Below are 22751 nucleotides of genomic sequence, written 5' to 3' on the forward strand. Positions count from 1 at the left end.
CCAAATATTTTTTTTAAAGTCATTATACTCACTTCACTACCCCAAAGTAGTCAACCTGGAAGAAACAAAAAGGGACCTACAGCACTTTACCAGTATGATGAAGCCATGGAGTATGATGTCTGAAAGGGACTTAACTGTGGGGTTACTCTAAGGAAACACCCACCAACATGCACTGATGGCATAGATTACTGCCATATTGTTATTATTGCCATGCCCCTGCCCCTTGCTTTTGTTAGAATAAAGCTCCATCTAAATATTTCTGTCAATATTGTGGAGATTTTACATTTGTGTAGGACAACTTTAGTGTGAAAATATATGAAACCTATGTAATAATAGAATTTGACAATTAGTTAATCAACTTTTTTGAAAACACCAGGTTTTCACTCTTGCTCTCACCTTTTCCCCTTTTCTTTTTTAAAATTAAGATCACAGAAAGAAGGTTTTTCAGAATAACCCAAGTTAAGCATTCTGTAACATATTACCATTTCCTGTTCTTGAAGCTTATCTGGATTGTTATGCTAATTTTTCTTCACATAGCTGAGTGCTTCACTTTTTCCATTTGAAACTGGTATGGATCTTTAAAAAAAAAAAACAACAAAAAAAACCCCTATCATGTTACATGAGGATCAAATAAACTCATGACAAATGTTCGTGGCAGCATAATGTGAGACAAGTCATCATAGCCTTCAGCGTGTTTTAAAAAAATGTACCATTTGGACATTTTAAGTAGTTAAGTACAGCGTGTAGGTGGAAAGCTACAACTACAGTGCAGTTAGTGAGGATAGGACTTAAGGTAAAGACAGAGAATGTACTTTTCAGACAGAGTAGGCGTATCAGAACAGTAAGCTGAGGTTTTAAGGTCAAACAGCCATAGCTAAGAGGAACGAAAGGCTGTGAGCGTCTTCTGAACCAAAATACAAATCAACATATTCCGCATTCACTGTTTGAAAATGTCCCTCCATTCTGTTGTTCCTCTTTTTCTACCATCTTTCCAACATGATGCCAATTCTTGTCCATTCTTCCTTTTCCATTTGTCGTTTTTTTTACACAGTCACCCCGCAGGCCTGAGAGGTTGTCCAAATGTAGTTGTGCTGACATTTAGTGTGTTTCAATATCTGATGTTCAGCAGTGTTGTCTGAAGAGCTCGTTTCAGAGTCCCCTTTGGTCCTTCTCTGATTCGTGTAAATGATCCCAGGTTAGCCCCCAGCAGTAAGCAGATATCTGAATATTTCCTGTGCTTCCATTATCATCCACTTGCTCCAGTTTATTCCCAGCTGAGTTGGAGTCATGTACACAGGCACAACAGATCAGTGCATATACAACATGGGTCTCCTTAATGTGTTTCTCTGAAGGTTTCTAACAGAATAAAGAATGTGCCATCAAGGTCCACCTTATCTGTGGTGTGTTTCTAGAAACACAGAGCATATTGGAAAAAGAAGAAATGTCCCAGCTTTCTTTCCATATATTTAGTAGATGACCTCATAAACAGTGGCCTTCTTGTCCCCTGAACCAGTAACAATGTACTTGTCATCCACAGATATGTCACAGCTTAGTACCGAGGATGATTCTTTAGACTGAGGAAAAAAGAGATAGGGGAGAAAAAAAAAAAGTCAGTAATGAAACGTTTTAAAAGAAAACTAGAAAATAAATTCATGTGTGTTTGTATGGAACACAGTGCTTAAAAGTTTTAAAGTTGTGCTTTTAAAATTTACTGAATAGTACTGAAAGTAATATAGGAGCGACTATGAGACTGCGAGGCTTTTACCTCAGTACTCATATTCAAAGTTTAAGCACGTTTTTCTGTATAATTCTCTTTAAACAACCTCCTTTGTTGGACAGCACTGACTGTTTCATAGCATTGACTCAGTTACTGCATGGATGCAAAACAGTGCTAGTGGATTTTGCAGGGTGGTTTATTAAAGCCAATGCAGCAACTTTCGAGGAGCACATTTTGTGTCATTTATGAAAATATATAATACAATGAATGTACTGATCAATTGCCACCAACCTGGAATATGCTCGCCCCATAAGGTGTCCTCCATGCATTCAGTAAGTTGTCCTTTCCTGTGCTCACAAACCATTTGCCTAGTAGAAGAGTAAATACAAGCATGCACAATATAAAAAATGAAAGCACTGTAGAATGGAACATACAACGTACAGACATAACTTCAGTGAAACCACTGGGCTGGGGGTGTCTTCACCTAACAATGGATTCCAAGCCCACGTTTTTTTTTTCCACCTCTATTTTGCAGCTCATTTAATATGCAAGTTGCTTACCACAGTAGGCAAACTGCAGGGAGAGCACACAGCTCTCATGTAGATGAAGCTGGTATTTATCCGGTTTGGTTACATGAAGGACCTCAACATTGCTACTCTCCATTCCAACAGCGAGCCATTCTCCTGTCGGACAGTAGCCGAGCGAGAAGATCTGAACACAGGAGAAAATAAATATTAATAAGTCCTGTCAGGATTACAAATTTAACCAACTGATACACACAGATTTTGTTTTAGTGGGGATGCTACTTTAAAATAAAAACTGAAACTTGTGGATTTCTTTTTAAGTAAATGACTGAAATAATGTTCAAATGCCTGTATGATTGTGCACCTGTGATGTAAAGTCATGCTGCTGCAGCTGCCGTCCCTCCCTCAGATCCCAGGAGCGGACTGTGTTATCCAAGCCTCCGGTCCACAGCTTGGTGCCATCATTGGAGATGTCGATACAGCTGGCTCCATCTGTGTGGCCCTGGAACTGCCTGTGGGATACACACATACATTCTCAATTAAATAAAGACGGACATTTTGGAACAAGGCACCAACCATGAGCTGTGCAGGGCAGTTGGTATGCATCACATGTTATCATATGGAGAGTGCTTACAGCATTTCTCATCAGAAGCCACTTTTGTAGTACTAACACTACAGATTGTCTGCCTCTTGGTGCTACAATCATAAAGGTTAAATCAGTCAGGGGCTGAGACTGCAAATTAAAGGTCAAATCTGTTGCTTAGAGGAGATTAGAAAAGCCAAGCAGTGATTGTAGATGTCCTTAACATTTAGCAGAGGCATATATTTATTTGCAGCAATCTTCTGAAGAGTGACAGAAGTAAAAGCATACAGTTATCTTTTACCTAACGAGTGTCTGGTTGTGCAAGTCCCAGACTGCAATGTTTCCATCGCTGCAGCAAGAAAAGCAAACTTTGGAGTCTGGGCTAATTGCCAGAGCGTAGCATGCTGGTGCTGATGATGTTAACTCTGCTTTAATCCTGGGAGTAGGCGTGGCCAAATCCCAGATTGACAACGTGCTTGCCTCGCCTCCCACAATAAGCGTCCGACCATCAGGGAGAAGACGGCAAGACCGGATGTAGTTGTCTCGGTTCTAATTTGGTAGGCACAAAAAAAGTTAATATTTAGTACAATATACAACATTTTATTGTGTTGTATATTCACCACATACATTTCATTCACTATTCTGCAATCTAGAGCACAAATTCTAGTCTGATCATTTCTGACAAACAAGTGTTCCTCAAACTAATACTCAACTATATATTATAAGGCCATTACTGTAGTCCTATCCCGGAAGGAGTATAGTAAGTAAAGCTAATTTTTCATGGGGATTCGACAAATTTGGCCTGTCCAAACAGTCCAATACTTTTTGTTATATGGACTGATCACCATCAAAACACTGCCAAGTGGTCAAACCAAGTCTGGACAGGTAAAAGGGAAGCTGTTGTCACCACACGAATAACACAGACAGGCAGAATAACAACAAATTAGTGTTGTAGAACAGTTTTCTCCGCTGTGCATGTTGATGGCAGCTGGCCAGTCTCCCCTCACAGCTTCTATGTTTGGCTTTGTTTTGTGCTCATGTTAATTTCCCTTTTACTTCTGCAAAATAAACTCATTGTTATATGTGGTCTCCTCTTTTGAGCTAGTCCAAAACCCTATTGTGGCAGGAAATATTTTCCACTTCTGCACCTCAACAGGCCTTGCAGCAAAAGTACATTAACTTTTGGGTGGTGCAATTTTGAGAGTCTCAAACTGGTAGGCCTGGGAAGACTTGTTTTGTTAGAATTCATTTGCTGCTACAACTCGCCTTGCTCTTGTGGCGGCTGATTCCTTTGCAAATTATCCCCTAAATTCTAACTTAAGCTATGTATATATAGAAAAATTCTCCTGTGTTTGTAAACTGCTATCCACTTTATGCAAACCATGAGCCAGCTCATAACAATACACCTCACTCACCAGACAGTCTAGCTGGGACACAGGACTCTTGTTTCCTGGGTGACTAATGTCCCACACCTTGACACAGCCCTTTCCTCCTGTGTACACATGTCGGGTGGGGTTACTGATGGTAACGGCACACACCACCTCTCCGTGGTTCAGTGTGTTGATCTGACGGGCATGGCGAGGGATCCCAGGCCCCACCAAAGCATCTGGAGGAAATGGAACTGGCTGCATCTGTCCGTCGGCCGCGACATGAAATGAATAAGCACTGATGACAGAGTGGAAAAAGGATCAAGAAAAAGAAATCATCATTGTCACCATCATCATGGGAATTATAAGACTAATTAGTTTTACAACTATACTTACGGTTTGCCACCAGGGATTCCTGTCAGACTAGGAGGCATTCCAGGAACTCGCATGTGAGGATGAGGATCAAAACCAACCTTTTGGACAGAAAACAGACATTTTATAAGCCCAGGACTAACAAATACCCATGAGAATTGGCAAAATGCTCACAGGTCAATACTAACCTGTGAAAAAGAGCATAAACACTCATGAGCGCAAAGCTAACACATACTCTCAAGCACACATTAAACTGCTTATTCTAAATGACAACTACAAGAGACAGCAAACACACACAGGCAGATCTGTAGGTATTTGTGACTGCCTCCCACCCCATCCTCATCCAACAAACAAACACACACAGCTGCTAAGTACACAACCTGAGTTGCTATCAAGTGTTGCTCAGACACTGCTGTGTGACTACTAAAGATATTTAAACAGTGTAATGAACACTATGCAAAGAGTAATGTGGCGAATGTACTGCACATAGGTATGCAATCTGTATAAATACTATCCAAAAGAAAGCAGGGACATGAAGCTTTGCAACTATTCACAATTTAATAGTAGTTTTTTTGTTGTTGTTTTGATTCTTGTTTTAAAGTATTCACATTGATTAATGTCACTTTCTTTAAAATAAAATTTCCATTCTTTTGAGTATTTAAATGCCCTTTTAAGTTACAATGCATGACACGGGAAACTACAACATAATGACTATTTCTTTAGAGGGGTGTAAGTTCAATGAATGTGGTAGAGATGAAAATCTGCCTGGAGCAGGTTACAGAGTTTTATGGCTGAGAGGTGACAACAACTGCTGCCCACCTGCTTCAGGTATAATAGCAAAGAGAAAGGCACAGTTGAAAAGTTTCATGTGAAGGGAGCAGAACTCAAAAATGCACTCTGTTCTTTTCACACACATTCACTGACATGAAAATTCATAAAACTAAAGAATCCAGAAGTGCAAACCTGACACCAGGCTAACATAACTCTAGCATCTGAGTTTCTGCCAAAGTTCTATCTTGGCATGCAATCCATAGACATACACAGATTTAAAGGGTCACCTCATTTTATCACGTTAGTCTTGTTCTTCTACTCACCATTGGTGACCGCCCGTATGCGGCCACTGCAGCTGCCGCTGCAGCACTCATCTGAGGTGACATGTTGTGCAGCCCAGCAGCATAGGCTGCAGCTCCAGCTGCACCAGCTAGCTCCCCGTTCATTCCTGCTGTGTGGGGCAACATGCCAAATGCACCTGGATATGGACCTGGTACAGCCAGGGGAGTTCGCAAACCTGCAGCTGGAAACAAGCACAAGAGGATTAATTAGTTAATGTCTAAGAATGCAAGTCTACGTCTTTTCACCATGCACTTACCAGACATTACTGCCAACGCTTGACTAGACTATCATGTAAAAGCAACTTAAGCCTAGGTAAACTGAGATTTCTAACCAGATATCTTGCAGTCACACTTCATATTAAGCTGTCTCTAGGATAAGGTTTTAAATATCTTCCATGAAACTGACTGAACGAGCAGACTTCTGCCTGAAGCAAGCAAACTCATTTTATTTGCCTCTAACAGAAAACTACATCATTTTTATAACCATTTATTAAGTAGTAAGTTTAAATGACCTACTAGGTGGATGTGGTATTTCCATTGAGGGGGGTTTTGAAAGATTTGGTCGGATTCCAGGTGTGGAGCTGGGCCCGGGGGTGGAGTCACCTCTAGGCGTGGGTGTGCTTGACTTCAGCCCAGGTGTACCTGCCTTATCTCGCTGCCAAACACCAAGGAATAATTATAAATATACAATAAATAAATAAATCACTCCATTTACTGGGTTTATTTATATAAAACAAATAAGTTTTTCTTTTCCATTCCTACCATTGCCATCTCTTTAGACTTTAAGGAGGAGGAGCTGGCTGATGATGCAGTAGAGGCTGGACTACAGGGGTCTTTCTTGAGAAGACGCGCTTTATCCAAACCATTTTCTCTAGGAGAAGGAAGAGGTGTGCCACGAGGGGAGGCTGGATCCTGGTGAAGTAACAAGAATTCTGTTAACTATTTGGGAGTTCAACTTAATACAATCCTTGAAAGAAGAAGACCACAGACGCCTGAATATGATGCACATCTTAAAAATGGACCATTGATGTAATGTAATTTAAGCATGTACCAGACAGCACAAAAACTAACATTTATAAAATATATTCAAATGTACTGACCTCATTTGAGACATCCACCACCAAATTGTCATCACTTTTCTCTGCGTCACTATCCTAGGGAAGAGGATCAGTTAGATAATCAAATTAGTCCATTGACTGGCTGTATAATTAATAAAATATGTTCAAATGAATGAAGACATTCCTTTTCCTTTGTCACGTTACATTAAAGACACAGGTACCAGAGAGATTCCTTACATAGTGACTTGAGTCCTTGTCATCCACCTTTCGCTTTTTGGTGTCATTTGAGAAGTCAGGTCCGTTGCGTCGCTTATCTGAATTCCTAAGACTTTCTGGCAGCAATGAGTTACTCTGCGAATGAAAGCAACGAGGAGGATGAGAAGGGCAGAACACTGCCGTTCATAAAAATATGAAAAAGAAAAAGGACAATTTGGAGGATAAAGACAAATTTTGCCATTTACGGTTCTGATTTCACTCAGTTGTGTATGCATCCTGCATGAGCTCACTAAAGTGTCTGATCCGTCTACCACTAATTACAAGAGCTATTCAGCTATGTAGAGCAGGTTAGAAAAACATACTCCTACTTGCAAATAGGTTAATAGTTCACAGAAGCATGAATTAAGCAGCACTAACACTTAAACAGCAACCTCTTTTCTCACTTGACCAAAGCCCGTCACAGCCACACACAAACACATGCCTCTGAAGTTGATGATTACATTAAGTGGCTCTCAAAATCTATCAGTGCTCCCTCTCCTGGCTCTGACAAGCTGCACTGGCTGTACTGAGAGTGTGGGTGAGAGTGTGTGTGTTTGTGTGCACAGTGTGTAATTGACTGTGAAAGCCTGTGTGTACGAACAAGTGTGTAACAGACTGTGAGTGTGTATTGCTTGCATAACACTCCTGTGTCCCTGCGTCCCAAGACTACACATACACACAGAGCTGCCTCCCCCTGGCCTCCTGACCAATGGATCCTATTGTTAATGGATTAAAGCTTCATGTTGAGTCCATTATAGTCTCAACCTGTCAATGAAATGTGCATCCAACATACACAAACACATGCGCATGCACAAATCAAGCAAGGGAGTGAGTGCTTGGGCTTTGAGGGGGGAAAAGGGTAAATGAAGGAGGAATGGAGGGAGGGTGTGAGAGTGTGGAGGAAAAGAAAGGGTGACAAGAGACGAGGGACGGAAAAGAGTTTCGGGGGGGGGGGGGGATCTGTATTCTGCCAAAGGCCCCTTCCTTCATACCCCCCCAAACCTCCTTTCCTCCCCTCCTCTCTTTATTGAAAGGTTTTAGTGAGCTGAGCACAGAAGCACTGACCCGCAAAACGTAAGCAATTTCCCCCCTCCCTCACTCTCTGTTCGCTTTTAGCATGGTGCCTCTCTCTCCCATCTCTGAAATACACACATATACACACGATGTCACATGACTGCTGGTCCCTCACCCCCCACTCTTCCCCAAGCCCTCCCCTCTCAGTGGTGATGATATTAAACACAATGAGAGTCTTTAAGCGCGGGATAAGGGGCGGTGGGAGGGGGAGAAGGGGGTAATCTGCTCACTGAGGTGTTAAATAGGCACAACAATGCAGGCTAGGGTTGAGAAGTGTGTGTGTATGAAAAATGTGTGTGTGTCTGTGTGTGACCATGCTAAAAAGCTCATTTGGAGGAGAAAGGAAACCTAAGTTCAGAGCAGATCTAGGGCAGAACTAAACAGGCAGGCCAAAGCCCTACCCAAAGAAATCCCACCACCCCTGCAGACACAGACACACACAGAGACACGGACACACACACACACAAGCTGAGAGTCAAAATGCACAACTTAAAAAGGTAAAAGCTACCTGGGTGTGAAACAGCACTAAAAACTACAAGGTGCTTTTATTCATAATGACATGTCATAAATTTTATTGATCCCTCAGGGGGAGTTACATAATAAAAGCAATTTCCATATAATGGGGACACACACACACACACACAGCAACAGGTGACATCTACTCGCATTATGAAATTCTGTCCTACAGCATTTGGATGGATTTGACATCAACCTTTAGCTACTGCATTTTCAATTAAGCCCTACACCTTCTAAGAACTGTATGAGTGGCCAAAAATAACCTTTTATATAAGTGCATTAGTAAAAACCAAGCAATTAGCATATCTCTTGAAATTATATAAATTAAATATGTATAATTAATGTGTGTGTAAATTAGGGCTGCCACAAACGATTATTTTGATAGTCGACTAGTCACCGATTATTTTGGCGATTAGTCGACTAATCAGATCATCATCCATTGGACGTAAAACGTACAGCTTATTGCACCAGCAGCATCTGCTCTTATATAACTATCATTAGCTTACAGCTTTAAGTGTTTAAGGTCTGTGCTAACTAAAAATAAAGACAGGATGATAGTTTATTAAATTTTAATGAAATTTGCAGATTGTTTCGGTGAAGTTTAATAAACTCCTTGCTATCTAAACTATAACAGCATCTCACACTTCTGATAATCAGCTGTCTGCTTGACGTTTATTCAGCTGTGTAAAAACTATAACTTTAATCTCAGCCAAACTGATTTACTCAGGAACAAATAAAATACTAAAAAAAAAAAAAAAAAAAAAAGGCAAAACAATAACATTTTTAAGTTATCTAAGTGACTTATATATCACGTTTAACCTGAGGAGCGAAAGACGGCGGTGGGTTTGAAAACTATTTGCCGGGAGTCCGGTGCTCTCACGGCTCTAGTTAGCCTAGCCCCCGGCTAGCTATCGAGCTAGTGGGTAACAGACGTCTCCGAAAACGTCGGAGCGCTTTTGAAAATATGTGGTGTCTTGATAAACTGAGCAGATATTTGAGGTTTACACAGCTACATTCTCGCCTGAAAATATGTTAAACGTTTATTTTGTGACCCAGAAAGAATAATAAGAGTAATATTAAAACTAACTAGCTGCCGCCATTGTTGGAAACTGAGCTGGGCCGCGCTATGAATTCTGGGACACAGCTTCTTCTTCTTCGGGGTTTAACGGCAGCTGGCATCCTTGTACATGCAGTGCTGCCATCTTCTGTTTCAGTCCGTTATTACACTCTTAAATCCTGCTACTTATTTCTGCGTCTTTTGGATCTTACAAAGCTTCAAACGACGCGTCGACTATTAAATCAGTCGTCGACGATTTTGATAGTCGACGTAATCGTGACTAGTCGACTAATCGTGGCAGCCCTAGTGTAAATTTGCATTTGACCATGTTTAGGAGCAGTTTACTTACTCACAGCTATCTATTAACTAGAAGAACAAAGCAAATTTCCCGTAAACCTAAACTATCCCTCAAACAAAAGTAAGACAATAGTAGCTCACCAGAGCAGTAAACATTGCTGCAGAAAGAGGAAGTACTTACTGTGCTGGGCTCTCGCTCTGTTGTCATTGGAAAAGCATGTGTGTGGTTGAGGTCACGGGGGGTTTACCAGAGCAGAAAAAAAACCAAACAGATAAGGGAAGAAGAATGAGTTCAAACAGACTTCATTGCAACACAACTCATACATAAACAACCCCTTTCTATCAGAAGTGTTTCTGTGCTGGAAGGTGCGTCTCCTTACCTCTCAGGTGTTCAGGTCCTGCAGGGTGAGAGTCTTGTCCAGACATGTGAGGTTTTTTCTCACCACTCTCTTTTCCTGCCAGATGAGGAGGAACAGCTCCGAGTGCTCCTGACAGAGCCAGAAGACTAGCTGAACCACCCAGCTGAGAAGGATGGAGGCCAGCAGGGTGAGGAGTGAGGGGCACAGGAGCACCACCATGGTTATGGGACAAGTGCTGCTGCTTTAAGAGAGGGGAAGGGGAAAAAAACAGAAGGCGAAAGAGGTGGTTAGTTGGGAAAAACATTTTTAAAAAAGTGACCTGCTACAAAGAGGCACCAGTCCATTTTTATTTAGTCTGTGGTATACACAGCTGGACCTGTAACAGACAGGTCAGACAGATGAATAAAAAGCAGTTTAAAAGAACCACACCTATGTGGGTATGGCTTAATTCAGCAGTTGTGATGTAGTGCAGTACATCACAATCATGGCTAAAACAAAAAACAAAAAAACAGAGAAATTGAGTTCAACGAGAAGTCTCAAATTTCATAATACAACTACCATAAATGTTTAAAGCATCAGTATCCGACACCAAAAACCCAACATAAAAGCAAGCCAAAAACAGCTAAAACTTAACAATGCTCTGTAACCTAATCAAAAGAGACTTCTGTCCCTATTAAAGTCTTCAACAGATGGGACAGTTTCTCCACTGTCTGGGGTTTACACCACCTCAACAAGCTGCTGCGCTCTACAAGGTGGTGAACACAGCCTCTCCCCCCTACACACATCCTCCTCCCTCTAAGGTCAAACACTGAACAATACTGACAGCTGGGATCACAGCCCAAACCCTGAGGATGTGGAGGGGGTAGGAGGGAGGAATGACGAGAGCCCCAGCTGCTGCTTGCACTGTCAGATCTTGTGAGAGAGTGAGGCGACTGAGCAGAGAGGGGAGGAGAGAAGGAGAGAAGAGGGTCAGAGAGACAGAGAGAGAGGGAGAGCCAGTTTGGCTGGCAGCCCTGCTCTCTCTTTCACACCAAATCAGGCGCTCGTCTGAGCGTGAAATGCCTTTGTGTTCCAAAACATCATTATTGCCTCCTCAGACAGTAGCTGCGGGAATCCAAGCTCACTGATTCGCCGCAGGGAGGGGAGGAGGAAGGAGGGAGAGAAGAAGGGAAGGTGGGGCACAGGAGGCGACTCGGCGGGGGTGGAAGCAGTGCTGAAGGTCAAACCGACTTTTATCTCACCTAATTGACGCACCCACCCCCATCTCACTTTGGATCCCCCGCCTCCTTTTACCTCTCCATCTATCCTTTGCTCCCTGCATCCTCCCCCAAAGAATGGAGGTAAAACAACAAAACAGTCTTTTAGCATCAACCCCCATGCCTGCCTGCGCTCACACACTCAATTTCCAGAGTTAGCTCGCCTGCCAAACAATCAAACATAAACACACCCACACGTCACACTTGATCACACTTAACATGCATACGCATAGTCTAGATAAACAAGGCAGGCACACACATCCTCACTCAACCATCCTACCTCTGCCTGTTGTTTTCTGGGGATAACAGAAAAGCATGCTCTGCTACACACAAACGCACACACACACAAACAGATGCAAAGCACACACACGCACGCACACGGATACACAAACAGGACCCCTGATGGGAGTAAATAGAGGGGAAGTATTGGTAGAGGCAAGGGGAGCCTGGTTTGTCATGGGATGTTAGTGTGAACTGGTGTGTCTGCGTGCATTTGTGTGGGATGTGCATGCGTGTGTGTGTGTGTGTGTGTGTGTGTGTGTGTGTGTGTGTGTGTGTGAGAGAGTGTGAAGGTAGGGGCAACATGCTTCATTACGCTCATTTAACTCACAAACGGGGTGAATGACAGGCTGGCGTGGGAGACGAGAGGAGATGGGAAGGGGGGGGTGTAAGGGCAACGCTGTGACCCCCCCTTTTACAAACACAAAAATCCTGCAATTAAGACTCAAACAGCAACTGCCAAATCCACCTCTCACACCAATCAGACACTAACAGAGACCCCCATCAGTTCACGCCAACTAACAAGCCCACCCCACATCACACCAAGCCCTCTCCAGACCCCTCCTCTTTCCCACATTCCCCTTGAACCAAAACCCATAGCGTCTCCTCCAGCCAGTCAAGCCCCTATGGCTCCTATAAGTCCGAGTAATAATGGTTCTCTAATCCCACCCAAAGAGTCATCACCACCAACAGCTAGACTCTCCATCTCCGTTTTACGTTGAGCATCACTGTCAAACCTCAAGGAAAAAAACTACTTTTTACTCTTAGTGTGCCAAATCATTTTCTACTTAAGTATGAATAGCTGGTCATGCCCCATCAGTCTTCCAAGTCTGTCAACATCTTTTCAATAAACACCTTTCATAATTCCTGAAGCATATCCTCTTTGTCAACTTACTCATAACGAAAGAGTCCAGTTCTATCAATCAAAATCAAAACCATAGTCTCAAAAGAGAAAACATATTTGCACAAGGGTTAATTTTCTTTCATTTCCCATAAAAATCACTCATATGCCCTACATCTAATTCTACAGTCTAAGTCCAGTGTTGGCTTATATCCTTGAGTTAAGTCTGGTGACAAAGGAATAAGGAATCTCATTTAAAAAAAAACAAAAAACAAAAAAACAACACACAGTCTCAGGCATATTCCTAAAACTTTATATAGATATCTGTTATGATTTGGTAGCAGTTCTCAGGGTTTTAACTGAAATGAGAAGAGAGAAAAAAAAAGACAAGACAGGTGACCAAAATGAGGACTTTTACCTTGTGTTTGACTTTGACCCATTTGTGTTTGAGTAAACAGTAAGATGTGTATTTACAATCCGTTTTTACTATGTAAACAGTACAAATTGTTTCTTCAAATAGAACACAGACCTTTGATGACACAACAAGACTGTGGAAAATGTGGCTTCTATGTTAATCATTAAATGGTGCATATGCAATGTATTAGGTAATTTGCTATACTAATGTCCATGTCCTTATTATGGTTGCCCCCTAGGCAGCGACTAACACTAGTCATACTTACTATGTTAATTACACACAAAGAACAACAAGAACAAACAAAGAAGATTACTGTGGTAGCCAACAACAACCTGAGAACTGAAATAATTTTATTACCAGAGCAAAATCAAACTGTGTTCCAAACTTGTTTGTGTAGGGAAAGAAATATTTCCTATGGAGTAAACACACACACTGCGATAGTTAATGCAAAGAGAAATTAAAGGAATACACACTGTAGGTGGAAGACCGGGCAGTCCACGTACCCCGATGACAGCATTGAGCTCTGCCATGGTCACCTGTTTGGCTCGCTCCACAGCCTGAACCACCTGCTGCTGATGCTGTAAAACAAAGATGCACAAACGTTTGCCAAAGCCTGAGAGTAATGGCAGATTTACCAGTAAAATTAGAGTGTATAAATGGGATACAAAGCACAGTCTGTAGCTCTAAGTCACACATACTTACCTCCTGTGAGAGGAAGGGAATGACTTGTGCACAGATGGTGTTTAGTCTCTTGGCAATCTCAGTCTGATGAAGTAAGAGACACACACAGATAGAAAGAGACTTAATTGTTGATAACATAATTACATTCATTTAGAAAAGACATCTGTTCAGTAACACCAATAAAGCAATAAACGTGCACACACACACACACACACACACACACACGAAAGTGCTGCCACCACAGCAAGCAAGCAAAATACCCCCCCCAAAAAAAAAACCCTACCAGAAAATGATACCGATGACACTCATCGACTTCTCTCCACACAGAAATCCAGTGTGTGCCATTTTCAGCACACACAGTGTAATGAGATTTTCCTCTCTAATTATAATTGTGGGCTCAGCTCAGGTTTCTCTCTTACCCGTTCTATTTCTTTTGCTCCCTCTCCGCCTGTCCTCTGTGTTCTTGTCCCTCTTCCCATCAGCACTTCAACATAATCTCATCAACTACTAACTTGGTTTGCTCTCCCTCGGTATCCATGCCAACACATCCGCCTGCCCCTTAAACCCCCGGAGGTGGTTACAATTGGCTGAAACCAGATACCTCCGTGGTGGCATCAAATCAGATAAGGGGACTCATATTACACATCATCCAATCAAATTGATACGAGGACGACCAGAGTGAAGTGGGAATCGGGGACCATGAAAGGTAGTAATGGCTCAGACGACACACACATAAATATATAGATACATAGAAACATGCATCATATCACCCTGTATTATTGTTGGGTGAATACTCAGGAAAAATGCGATGGTTGTCGTCACCGAAACAACAAATGGTTTTATGGAAACTTTTCAAAACTCAGCCAAAATTAAGTCATCAAGCTAGAAAGAAATGTAATATCCCACAGCACAAAGCAACCACCTGTGTGGGTTTAACTAACCCAAAAATGACTTCCCTTGCTATGCAACTGTTATATGTCCTGTTGACTCACTTTACAGTAATAGCAAACAAGTAACTGTTCAAGAATTCATTGCCCTAATCTCCCATCTACATATAATTAATTTAACCTGACAATCTGCTATTGTTTACAAATTAGAAATTTGAAGAAATGGCCACAAAATCAGGGGATTAAAGCCATTACAGATCATCCAGAGAGTGATGGTAAAGCTAACATAGGCAAAACCTTTTTTTATGCTGTCACCGAGCAAAAATTCAAGACTAATCTATGAGTAAAGTGTAATCAAAATGGTCCGAGAGGAAACCTGACTTCTGCATGTTCTCTTGGCTGTTTTAAAACTGTGAAAAAATGCAGAGAGGAAGACTTTGGGAAAACGCTTATATTTTTAAGAATAAAGGAGCTCCTGTTGGCTGTTCTACAAATGCAGATGTACATGAATGTCCCTTCAGATGGAAACCCTGATTGAGTCATGGGAAATCCCACTGGGAAACTTGCTCTTCAATCACTGGCATGAACTGGCCGCACAAAAAGGAAGATGGTCTTGTCAAACAAAGAGTCTAAAAGGGAGACAGCCAATAAACATATTAAAGCATGGTGTATGTTTCTTTTACAAGTTGGAGGATCGCTCATTAGGTAAAGGGGAGTGTTAGTAACGTTACACACCTAGCTAATGGCATGGTAAGTTCCCAGACATCAGCAACTGTTTGAAGGAGACATCAATATACAATATGTTATAGAGTTTTATTACCCGATGAAGGTACATCACAGCACGACCGTTTTGGAAGCATGACTGTCTGTTAAAACTTCATCTCAGTCCTTCCACTAGTCACTAAGATATTTCAGCCTGGGCCAAAGTCCAAAGGCTGACAGGCACTGCCATCTCTAAAACTTTAAAACCATGGCGTTGCTGCTCTAAATTATTTAATGATTTTAATGGGTCTGACAGCTCCTGAAAAACTGAAGTGGAGACGTCCTCTTTAGCTGGAGCATACTTGCGCTCAATTAGATGTCTCTGTCACGCACACACCTGTCAGCTCGCCAAACAGCCACAGTTCAGCCAATTATGTACTTGGATGAGCTAAATCAAGTGCTACCGTTTTCACAATGAGTCTTGAACTACACACATAACTGCTTCAAAAATAATAGTACTTTCAGTTATATTTATAAAAATTATGAATATATTTATAAAGTAACACAACATACATCTTGACAAGTCAACAAATGATACTCCCCAGACAAATTTAAATAAGGTGGTTGAATAAATACTCCACGTAAAAGTAAGCAAAGTCAGAACAAATAGACGTAAGTATATATGGAACAGCTTCCCTCTGAGAAAACTAAACACCGAACAACTGACTCTTTATCCAGAATCAAAAGACATGTTAAGCCTTCAGAGTACGCATACCTCCGTGTCATAACTACATGAGCTCAGCAGCCTTGCCACAGTTTTAACATTGCTGTCTGTGTATGTGCACCTGATGGCTACAGGACACTTTCGACAAATAAGAAAGGGGGATCTTAAAAACCTGTATTCTGTCCAGTTTTAAAGTTTCAGACTTTCCTGTACTGCCAAAGTGCGTCAAAAATAACCAAGTCATTCCATACCAAGAAATTTTGAAATGAAAAGCTATTTCTGGCATACTATGTATATCCATTCTCAGAATTATGAGTTGTAAGCCTATAATTAGCTTTGTATACAGGGTCAATCATTAGGCTGCCTGAGAATAGTGTGACCAGATACTAGGGCAACCCAGCAAACCTAAGTCGAGAGACAAAGTCAAATGCTCAAATTTCCCAGGCTGCAGCCAAGACTTACAAGTTCATGGTGTTGGCCTCAAAAGTTTCTCCTCTCACTCACTTTGAACAGGGTAACGTTATATGTTATCTAACTGAATTATATTTGCTTGTGGGGAAAAGCTGCAAAAAGTTTTCAGGCAGCAGCTCAGGTGCTAACCAATCAAATTATGTTATGCAAATGTCCTGAGAGAGCAGAATGAAGATTGAGTACTCTGTCATTCATTTGAACTTTAGCAATAATCTCCAGAAAACAAACTAGACTTCTATCAGTGGAGGGACGAAGACTGTTTTGTGATTTTTGGCAATATTTATGATGAAAATGATCAAGTTAGAAGCAACAAAACATGTTTCTTTTTCCTCTACTTGGTGCCCAGCCTTTGTATAGGTGGTACAAAGGAAGGGAAATAAAGTATTGTTGTGTGCACTAAAGGAAAAAGCAATGTGACTGTGATATTACTAAACCTAAATGTCAAAACTGAAAGCTGAATATCCACCCAATAATCAAATATTAGTGTCCAGCTCGACCAGTTCTCTTGTATATGCTTACATTTAGACCCAACCAGCTACACTAAGCTCATAACTGCTAATCAAAGCTTTCTTTGCTTGCTTTGTGATTTTACACAATATGATCTGTTGTTACTCTACTACGCCTCTCCCCCAACATTGAGACATGTCTAATGTCAAGCATAAAAAAGTAACAAAATCCACAAAAACTCACAGCCCGTGCATCCAAACCCTTAAATTAACATTTCTATATAGTGAATGAATCGAACAATGACTCATAACTGAGACAGTGGGTGAACAGAAGTTGAGGATGCAGAGACAAGATGCAAGCATACACAGAAAATGTGCGAACAGAGAAGCAGCTTCCCATTACACATATAATTGGAGCATTATGCACCCCCCACAAACGTACATCCTCAGCAGGAGGTGAGTTGTTAGTCTATATCCTCCATACCCCCACCCACCCACAGAAGCTTGTTGCTCTGACAACTGCAGTCCCAAGCTAATGACCTCCCCTGGAGCTTTAGTGAGTGTAACTGTGTGTTTATGTGTGTGTGTGGACAATAGGAAGAGATGCATCTCCCTTACAATGAAAGAGCAGTAGCTTCACATGGACATAAAATGAAAGAGGAGCCAAAGAAGGGGGAATTTGGGGTGGGGGGTGGTTTGTAGCAAAAAGGAAGAAGAGATCCCATAACTGTTATTGGAGAGCAGAGGAAGGCAGAAAGAAAAGAAGAGGACTTGGGGTATAAAAAGGGAGAATAACACAAGAGGAGAAGGAAGGGGAAGGAGTGTGAGAGAGGCGGAGAAGTATCCCCACTCTTCACTGAAGCATCCAGCCAATCCACCTCCAATTTCCTCTGGTCTGACTGGTCGATAGCTGTGGTAATTACTGGTAAACGCTCTGAGCCCTGCACCACTCCTGTGGGGAAATGTGTGTTTGTGTGTAGCGAGAGGGTGAGTTTTTCCCCTGCTCATCATCCACATGTCTACACACTTAAAAGAAAATTTTTAACTTTCACTGTCTGTGTACATATGTATATGCATCAACAAGTTCTGTGCTTGTGTTCACTCTACCGTCTGTGAACTGAAACTGTCACTATCGTCGCGTTTTTGCATACATTACTTAGAGCTATGCAAAGTGCCCTTGCCTTTCTGCATGTGCATGTACACTGATTGGGTAATTGCCCTTGTTATTGTGCGCTTCATGTTTGAGTCTGCCTCGTTACTGTGTTAACCTCCCAACTTCAAAAAAGGGAGAGCTCCACTGTATCTCCTCCGTCTGCCTCACCGTGATCGATTCCTCTGCCCTCACCAGCCCTACCCCTCTAATGTAATAAAGCAGGCCGCTCCCCTAGACAGCACCAATCAATCTACAGAGCCATTCATCCTGCCTCTGGGCTCAGCCGGCCGGCCCTAACTGGGGAAATGGAGACAGAGCCCCATCGATCACAAATAAACACACATCCACACACACATATACAAGCATACAGTAAAAGAGAGACACACACACACACACACAAATGCACTCGTGCACACGCAAGGACACGTCAACAGGCCCACACTCCACATACATCAAAATCCATCCATGAGAGGAAGAGAGATAAACAAGAAGACCGACAGAGTAGACGAGCAGCCATACCTGTTTGTGCATTTCAATGTTGAGACCATACGACATCTCATAGTACTGGGGGAGGGGAGGGAGGCAAAGAGTGAGAGGGTTAGAGGGGGTGAAACAAATCCTAAACCCCTGAAAGAAAAAGCCTGAATAACTTAAACAATAATTAGCTACACTGTAGATGTCTTTGAGGATATTTGCAGATCTTTTTAAATGAAGTGTTCCACAAAGAGGTCAAACTACTTTGAAAGTCAAAACATGCAAGTCAAATGCTTTTTAACTTGAACATGAGGCAATGCAACATGCTCGCAAACAATCTGAACTGAACAGCATTCGTGTCCATGTTATGTTTGTTTCTGTGCTAGATTAGAAGCTTTTGACACACAGCCACATTGCTTTGTGTAAAAGAGGTAAAACTTCAGTGATTTAAGGTGAAAAGTAAGCTCTCATGTATATTTTATTTTCTGAAACAGTGAAACACATTTTAAATCAACATGAAAAGTCGTAACAGCACAGCATCTTTACGCAGTAAAAGCAGGTGACACTTGCATGTTGCTCTTCCTCTTCCCTTCATTTAGTATTTAACAATACATATATTTTGTATTACGAGTCTTCAGATAGGAATTTGTATTCTGCTTTATAAGATATGGACAACTTTCTCCTCTAGGAAACTTTAGAACTCAGGCATGTGATGTGTGACCCTGCAGGGCAAATGAATTGAGTATAGGGAGCTCACCATGACGTAGTGCCTCTGCATCTCTGTTTTTTCACTGGCCAGCTTCTCACACTCCAGTTTGAGACTTTAAAAAAAACAACAAGAAATACAATACACCATTTACTTTGAGTGGGACTCAACATTTCAAGTTAAACTAATCAGTTTTCATTCTTTCTCTCACCCCTCTTGCTTGATGATTTAAACACCTTCTAAAACAGACCATGGAGATGTTTTTAAAAGAATTGGTGCAAAAATGGAAAATACAATGATTGTTCCCGTCAAATAATGGGTATATGTTTATGACAATCCTCTTCTTTGAATATGTAAATCAGAAACATTATGTCTGCAGGTCTAGCTTTCACCTGTTGTGAATGACCCACACTGACAACATCTAGAGCAAAGTTAAAAAAAACAAAAAGAAAAAAAAGAAACACTCACATGTAGTACTTAAGCAAGCCTTTTCCCTACACAGCTACACACACAGGGGAAAATAAGGCGTGATTTATGAAACCCTCAGCCCACACGCCACCCCTCTGGCTCTCACCCATCAAGAAGATGTAGACCTACCGCAGTGCAAGCGCTAACACTGATGCCTGCTTGCATATGTGTGCACTTTTGTATGTGTACGTGAACCTAATCCAGGTTTATGGGTTAGTCTGAAGCCAGGGTTGAGGTTTTGTTCATTATGGTTATGAGGATGACTGTGGTTAGGGTGAAGTTTAGTGTTGGGAGGGCAGATGACAATAGAGGAAAATGTGAATTGAGTGTTTGTGTTATCCACCTGTGGTACTGTGCCTGAAGAAACTGAAACTCCTCCTTGATGCGGTCCAGTGACTCTGGGATGGTGAACTTGAAGGGCTGGCCTGGAGCCTGGTGGGGCGTCTGGCGCGTGCGCGCGCGCGCAAACACACACACACACACACACACAGACGGATTACCAACATCACACTGGTACATTACTTACACATTATTGGTTACATTATGAATCTGGTACTTTTCAGCACAAATACAATATCAACAACTTCGAAATATTAGTCGTTATTTAAAAAAAACAAAACACAAAAAGCTAAAACGCAGTATAATCAATCCCACTGTAGAGCCCAATTAGTTAGAGGACTGAGCTTAATATAAACACACAGGCAGCCCGGAGGGGCGGGTCATATAACGAGGTAATGTTACCCGGTTAGCCCGGTGAAATGAGCGTCTGTTAATGCACAAAGAGCGTCTTACCGGGTGTCGCCCCTGGGGAAACATTGTTATCTCCGGGAGGATGAAACTGTTTCTTTCTTAAAACCCCGTCAAAGTGGGATCAAATGGGGATGAAAAGTAAGGTTGTGGGAAGCTCCCAATCACGGAGAGGAATCCATCCGCCGTTGTTATTAGGACCCCCGGTCGTTAATTACAAAAAAGCACCGCTTGTCCGCTTCGTCTGGGTTCACCGACCGTTTAACGTGAATTTCCGCTTCTCCCTGTCTCTCGGTCGTCTGTCCTCCGCTCCACAGGCAGCGCGACCGTAAATCAACCGGAAAAACACGGGAAACGGCTCATTAGTTGAAAGCAGCTGAAGGGGGAGGGAAGAGAAGGGCAGGAGAGCCAGGTGAGAAATGAAGAAAAAAAAAATAGGGCTGGAGCCACCTTCGCCACTCCGGCGTTTGTTTTGTGTGCGAACTGATGTATTCCGAGTACGGAGGGCCGACCAAACAAACAAACAAGATAAAATCAACCCCGTAGATCCTCAACAGACAGCCGCAAACTGCCGGCGCTCAGTCAGAGCATCAGAAACAAATCCACACAAGTTAATTGTAGAGAAGAGTTCCCACTTGACTCGCCGCAGTCGCTGGCTGGCAGTTGAACGGTCAACAAATACAGAAATATTTACTTCCTCGATCAGTGTGGAAGCAAGCCTTGCCTCCAAAATAGATTTCTCGTTTTTAAGACAAAAGATAAAAAACGAGGAAATATATCGTTAATTTTGATAACAACAACTCCCACAGCGGCGGGAACTGTTCACGGTCTTGCTCTGCTTTACCTCAATGGCAACTTTCTCACGCGGTTTCACGCTCACCCAGCTAACCGAAACTATAGGCCAGCCCACAAAACGCCTCCGAACCAATCAAAGTCTCCGCTCCACGTGGGGACAATAATGTGGGTTATGAAACTGGCCAATGGTCTCTCTGCGAAGTTCCTCGATTCCGTTGACCTCGTTGAGCTACGCAGATTTTGACCAATCAGCGCGTCGCAAGGAGCTGCCACTTCGGAAGCGCGCAGGGCGGGCAGTGCGGTGGGGAAAAAGGCAAGTCTCAGCTGTCAATCAAAGTAACGTGGGTTCCAAGAGCAGAGCTGTAAATGTGCGCGTCCACACATACACACACACGCACACATTAACAAGCACACGCAGGCACACACTCAAACAGAAAAACACAAATATTGTTTTTCTTAGCTGCCGTGAACCTTCCCAGCAAGTGTCGTGACAAATAACCCCAAATCTCTCTCTTCCTCTGCTTTCTCTCCCCTTCTATGTAATAATTTTCAGCGTGGGAATTGATTTAGTAGGACTTGAACGCGCTTTATGTTCTGCTCCTAAAAAAAATCTAATTATGCTGCTCATCTGTTGCAGTTTATTGCTATTTTCATACAGTCAGTCTACAGAAATCGCTCAGTTTGCCTGATCATGTTTCCTTCGCTGGCCAAGGACAAATCCAAAACTCCTTACTTGTACTGTGATGTCTTTATATCTCTTCAAAAACGTAGCTCGGCATTGTGCAAATGCGATTTTGACCCAAAGAAAGCAGAAAAATGCCAGGGGGGTTCCCGATTCGTTGTAATAAAGCTCACAGAATGGTATTTTATTATACCAGCAGTCAAAGCCAGACTGAAGCAGCTGTAAATAAAGACACACTAACAAGTGAGCAGCGCACACAAAGAAAAAAAGCAGATAACAAGTCAAGAGTAGCTGCTAAAGTAATGAATACAAAAATATAAATGATAAAGAGGCTTTTATTGAAAATGTGTGAAGAGATATGCCACGTTCATCAAAAACGAAGACCATATCTTTTGCACATAAAAGTTTCAGCAATGTTTTTAAAATAAAGACGTCACCATTTATTGCTCTTCTAACCAACAAGCACAAGTTATAGCTCCATTCCCAATAAAGGCTATTGCTAAGTTACACTCATGTGCCAGCTACCTGATGAAATACTGCATGGCTGAAGTCACCACGTTGTGACTGGCGAGGGGTGTTTGAAGCTGAGTCATAAAGGAGGCTCGCGGGATCTTCTCTACTCCTCTTATCCCATCTACGCACTGCTCACTTCACATTGGATGGCCCCTCAGAGACACACTGGCCCGTGATTGGCTTGGAGACCTCAACCCCCTGACCCACGTGACCTCTGACC

General features: G+C 42.2%; 1 protein-coding gene across 5 annotated transcripts; it reads right to left on the reverse strand.

Moving 5' to 3' along the window:
- Positions 1-610: 610 nt before the first annotated feature.
- Positions 611-21375, reverse strand: LOC146621373 (transducin-like enhancer protein 1). Of its 5 annotated transcripts, none has more exons than XM_085367365.1 (20): positions 20587-21375; positions 20138-20226; positions 19378-19441; positions 18666-18710; positions 13785-13847; positions 13556-13660; positions 10313-10532; positions 10114-10130; positions 6971-7084; positions 6776-6829; positions 6438-6587; positions 6192-6330; positions 5658-5857; positions 4588-4664; positions 4240-4489; positions 3126-3373; positions 2606-2753; positions 2278-2428; positions 2009-2085; positions 611-1574 (listed from the first exon to the last, which is right to left on the reverse strand). In XM_085367365.1, exons 1-20 carry the CDS (start codon positions 20608-20610, stop codon positions 1467-1469), a joined length of 2343 nt encoding a protein of 780 aa, XP_085223491.1. In that variant the 5' UTR covers positions 20611-21375; the 3' UTR covers positions 611-1466. The 5 variants fall into 5 exon arrangements, with proteins under 5 accessions (XP_085223491.1, XP_085223490.1, XP_085223488.1 ...); XM_085367364.1 differs by having other exon boundaries at positions 20138-20238; XM_085367362.1 differs by lacking the exon at positions 20587-21375 and having other exon boundaries at positions 10313-10529; positions 13586-13660; positions 20138-20335.
- Positions 21376-22751: the final 1376 nt, after the last annotated feature.

The sequence above is a fragment of the Diplotaxodon limnothrissa genome, linkage group LG12 (genome assembly GCF_057381915.1).
Source record: "Diplotaxodon limnothrissa isolate DT_005_m linkage group LG12, D_limnothrissa_male_GT1.1, whole genome shotgun sequence".
Classification (NCBI taxonomy): domain Eukaryota; kingdom Metazoa; phylum Chordata; class Actinopteri; order Cichliformes; family Cichlidae; genus Diplotaxodon; species Diplotaxodon limnothrissa.

What these genes read in the sequence shown, in the direction of transcription:
- LOC146621373 (XM_085367360.1), bottom strand. Translation starts at nt 20,313, where the DNA reads ATGTACCAGTGTGATGTTGGTAATCCGTCTGTGTGTGTGTGTGTGTGT. An exon ending in ACAAGGACTCAAGTCACTAT is followed by an intron (nt 6,830 to 6,970) that starts GTAAGGAATCTC and finishes CCTCTTCCCTAG; the next exon opens with GATAGTGACGCAGAGAAAAG. An exon ending in CACAACCAGACACTCGTTAG is followed by an intron (nt 2,754 to 3,125) that starts GTAAAAGATAAC and finishes TGTATCCCACAG; the next exon opens with GCAGTTCCAGGGCCACACAG.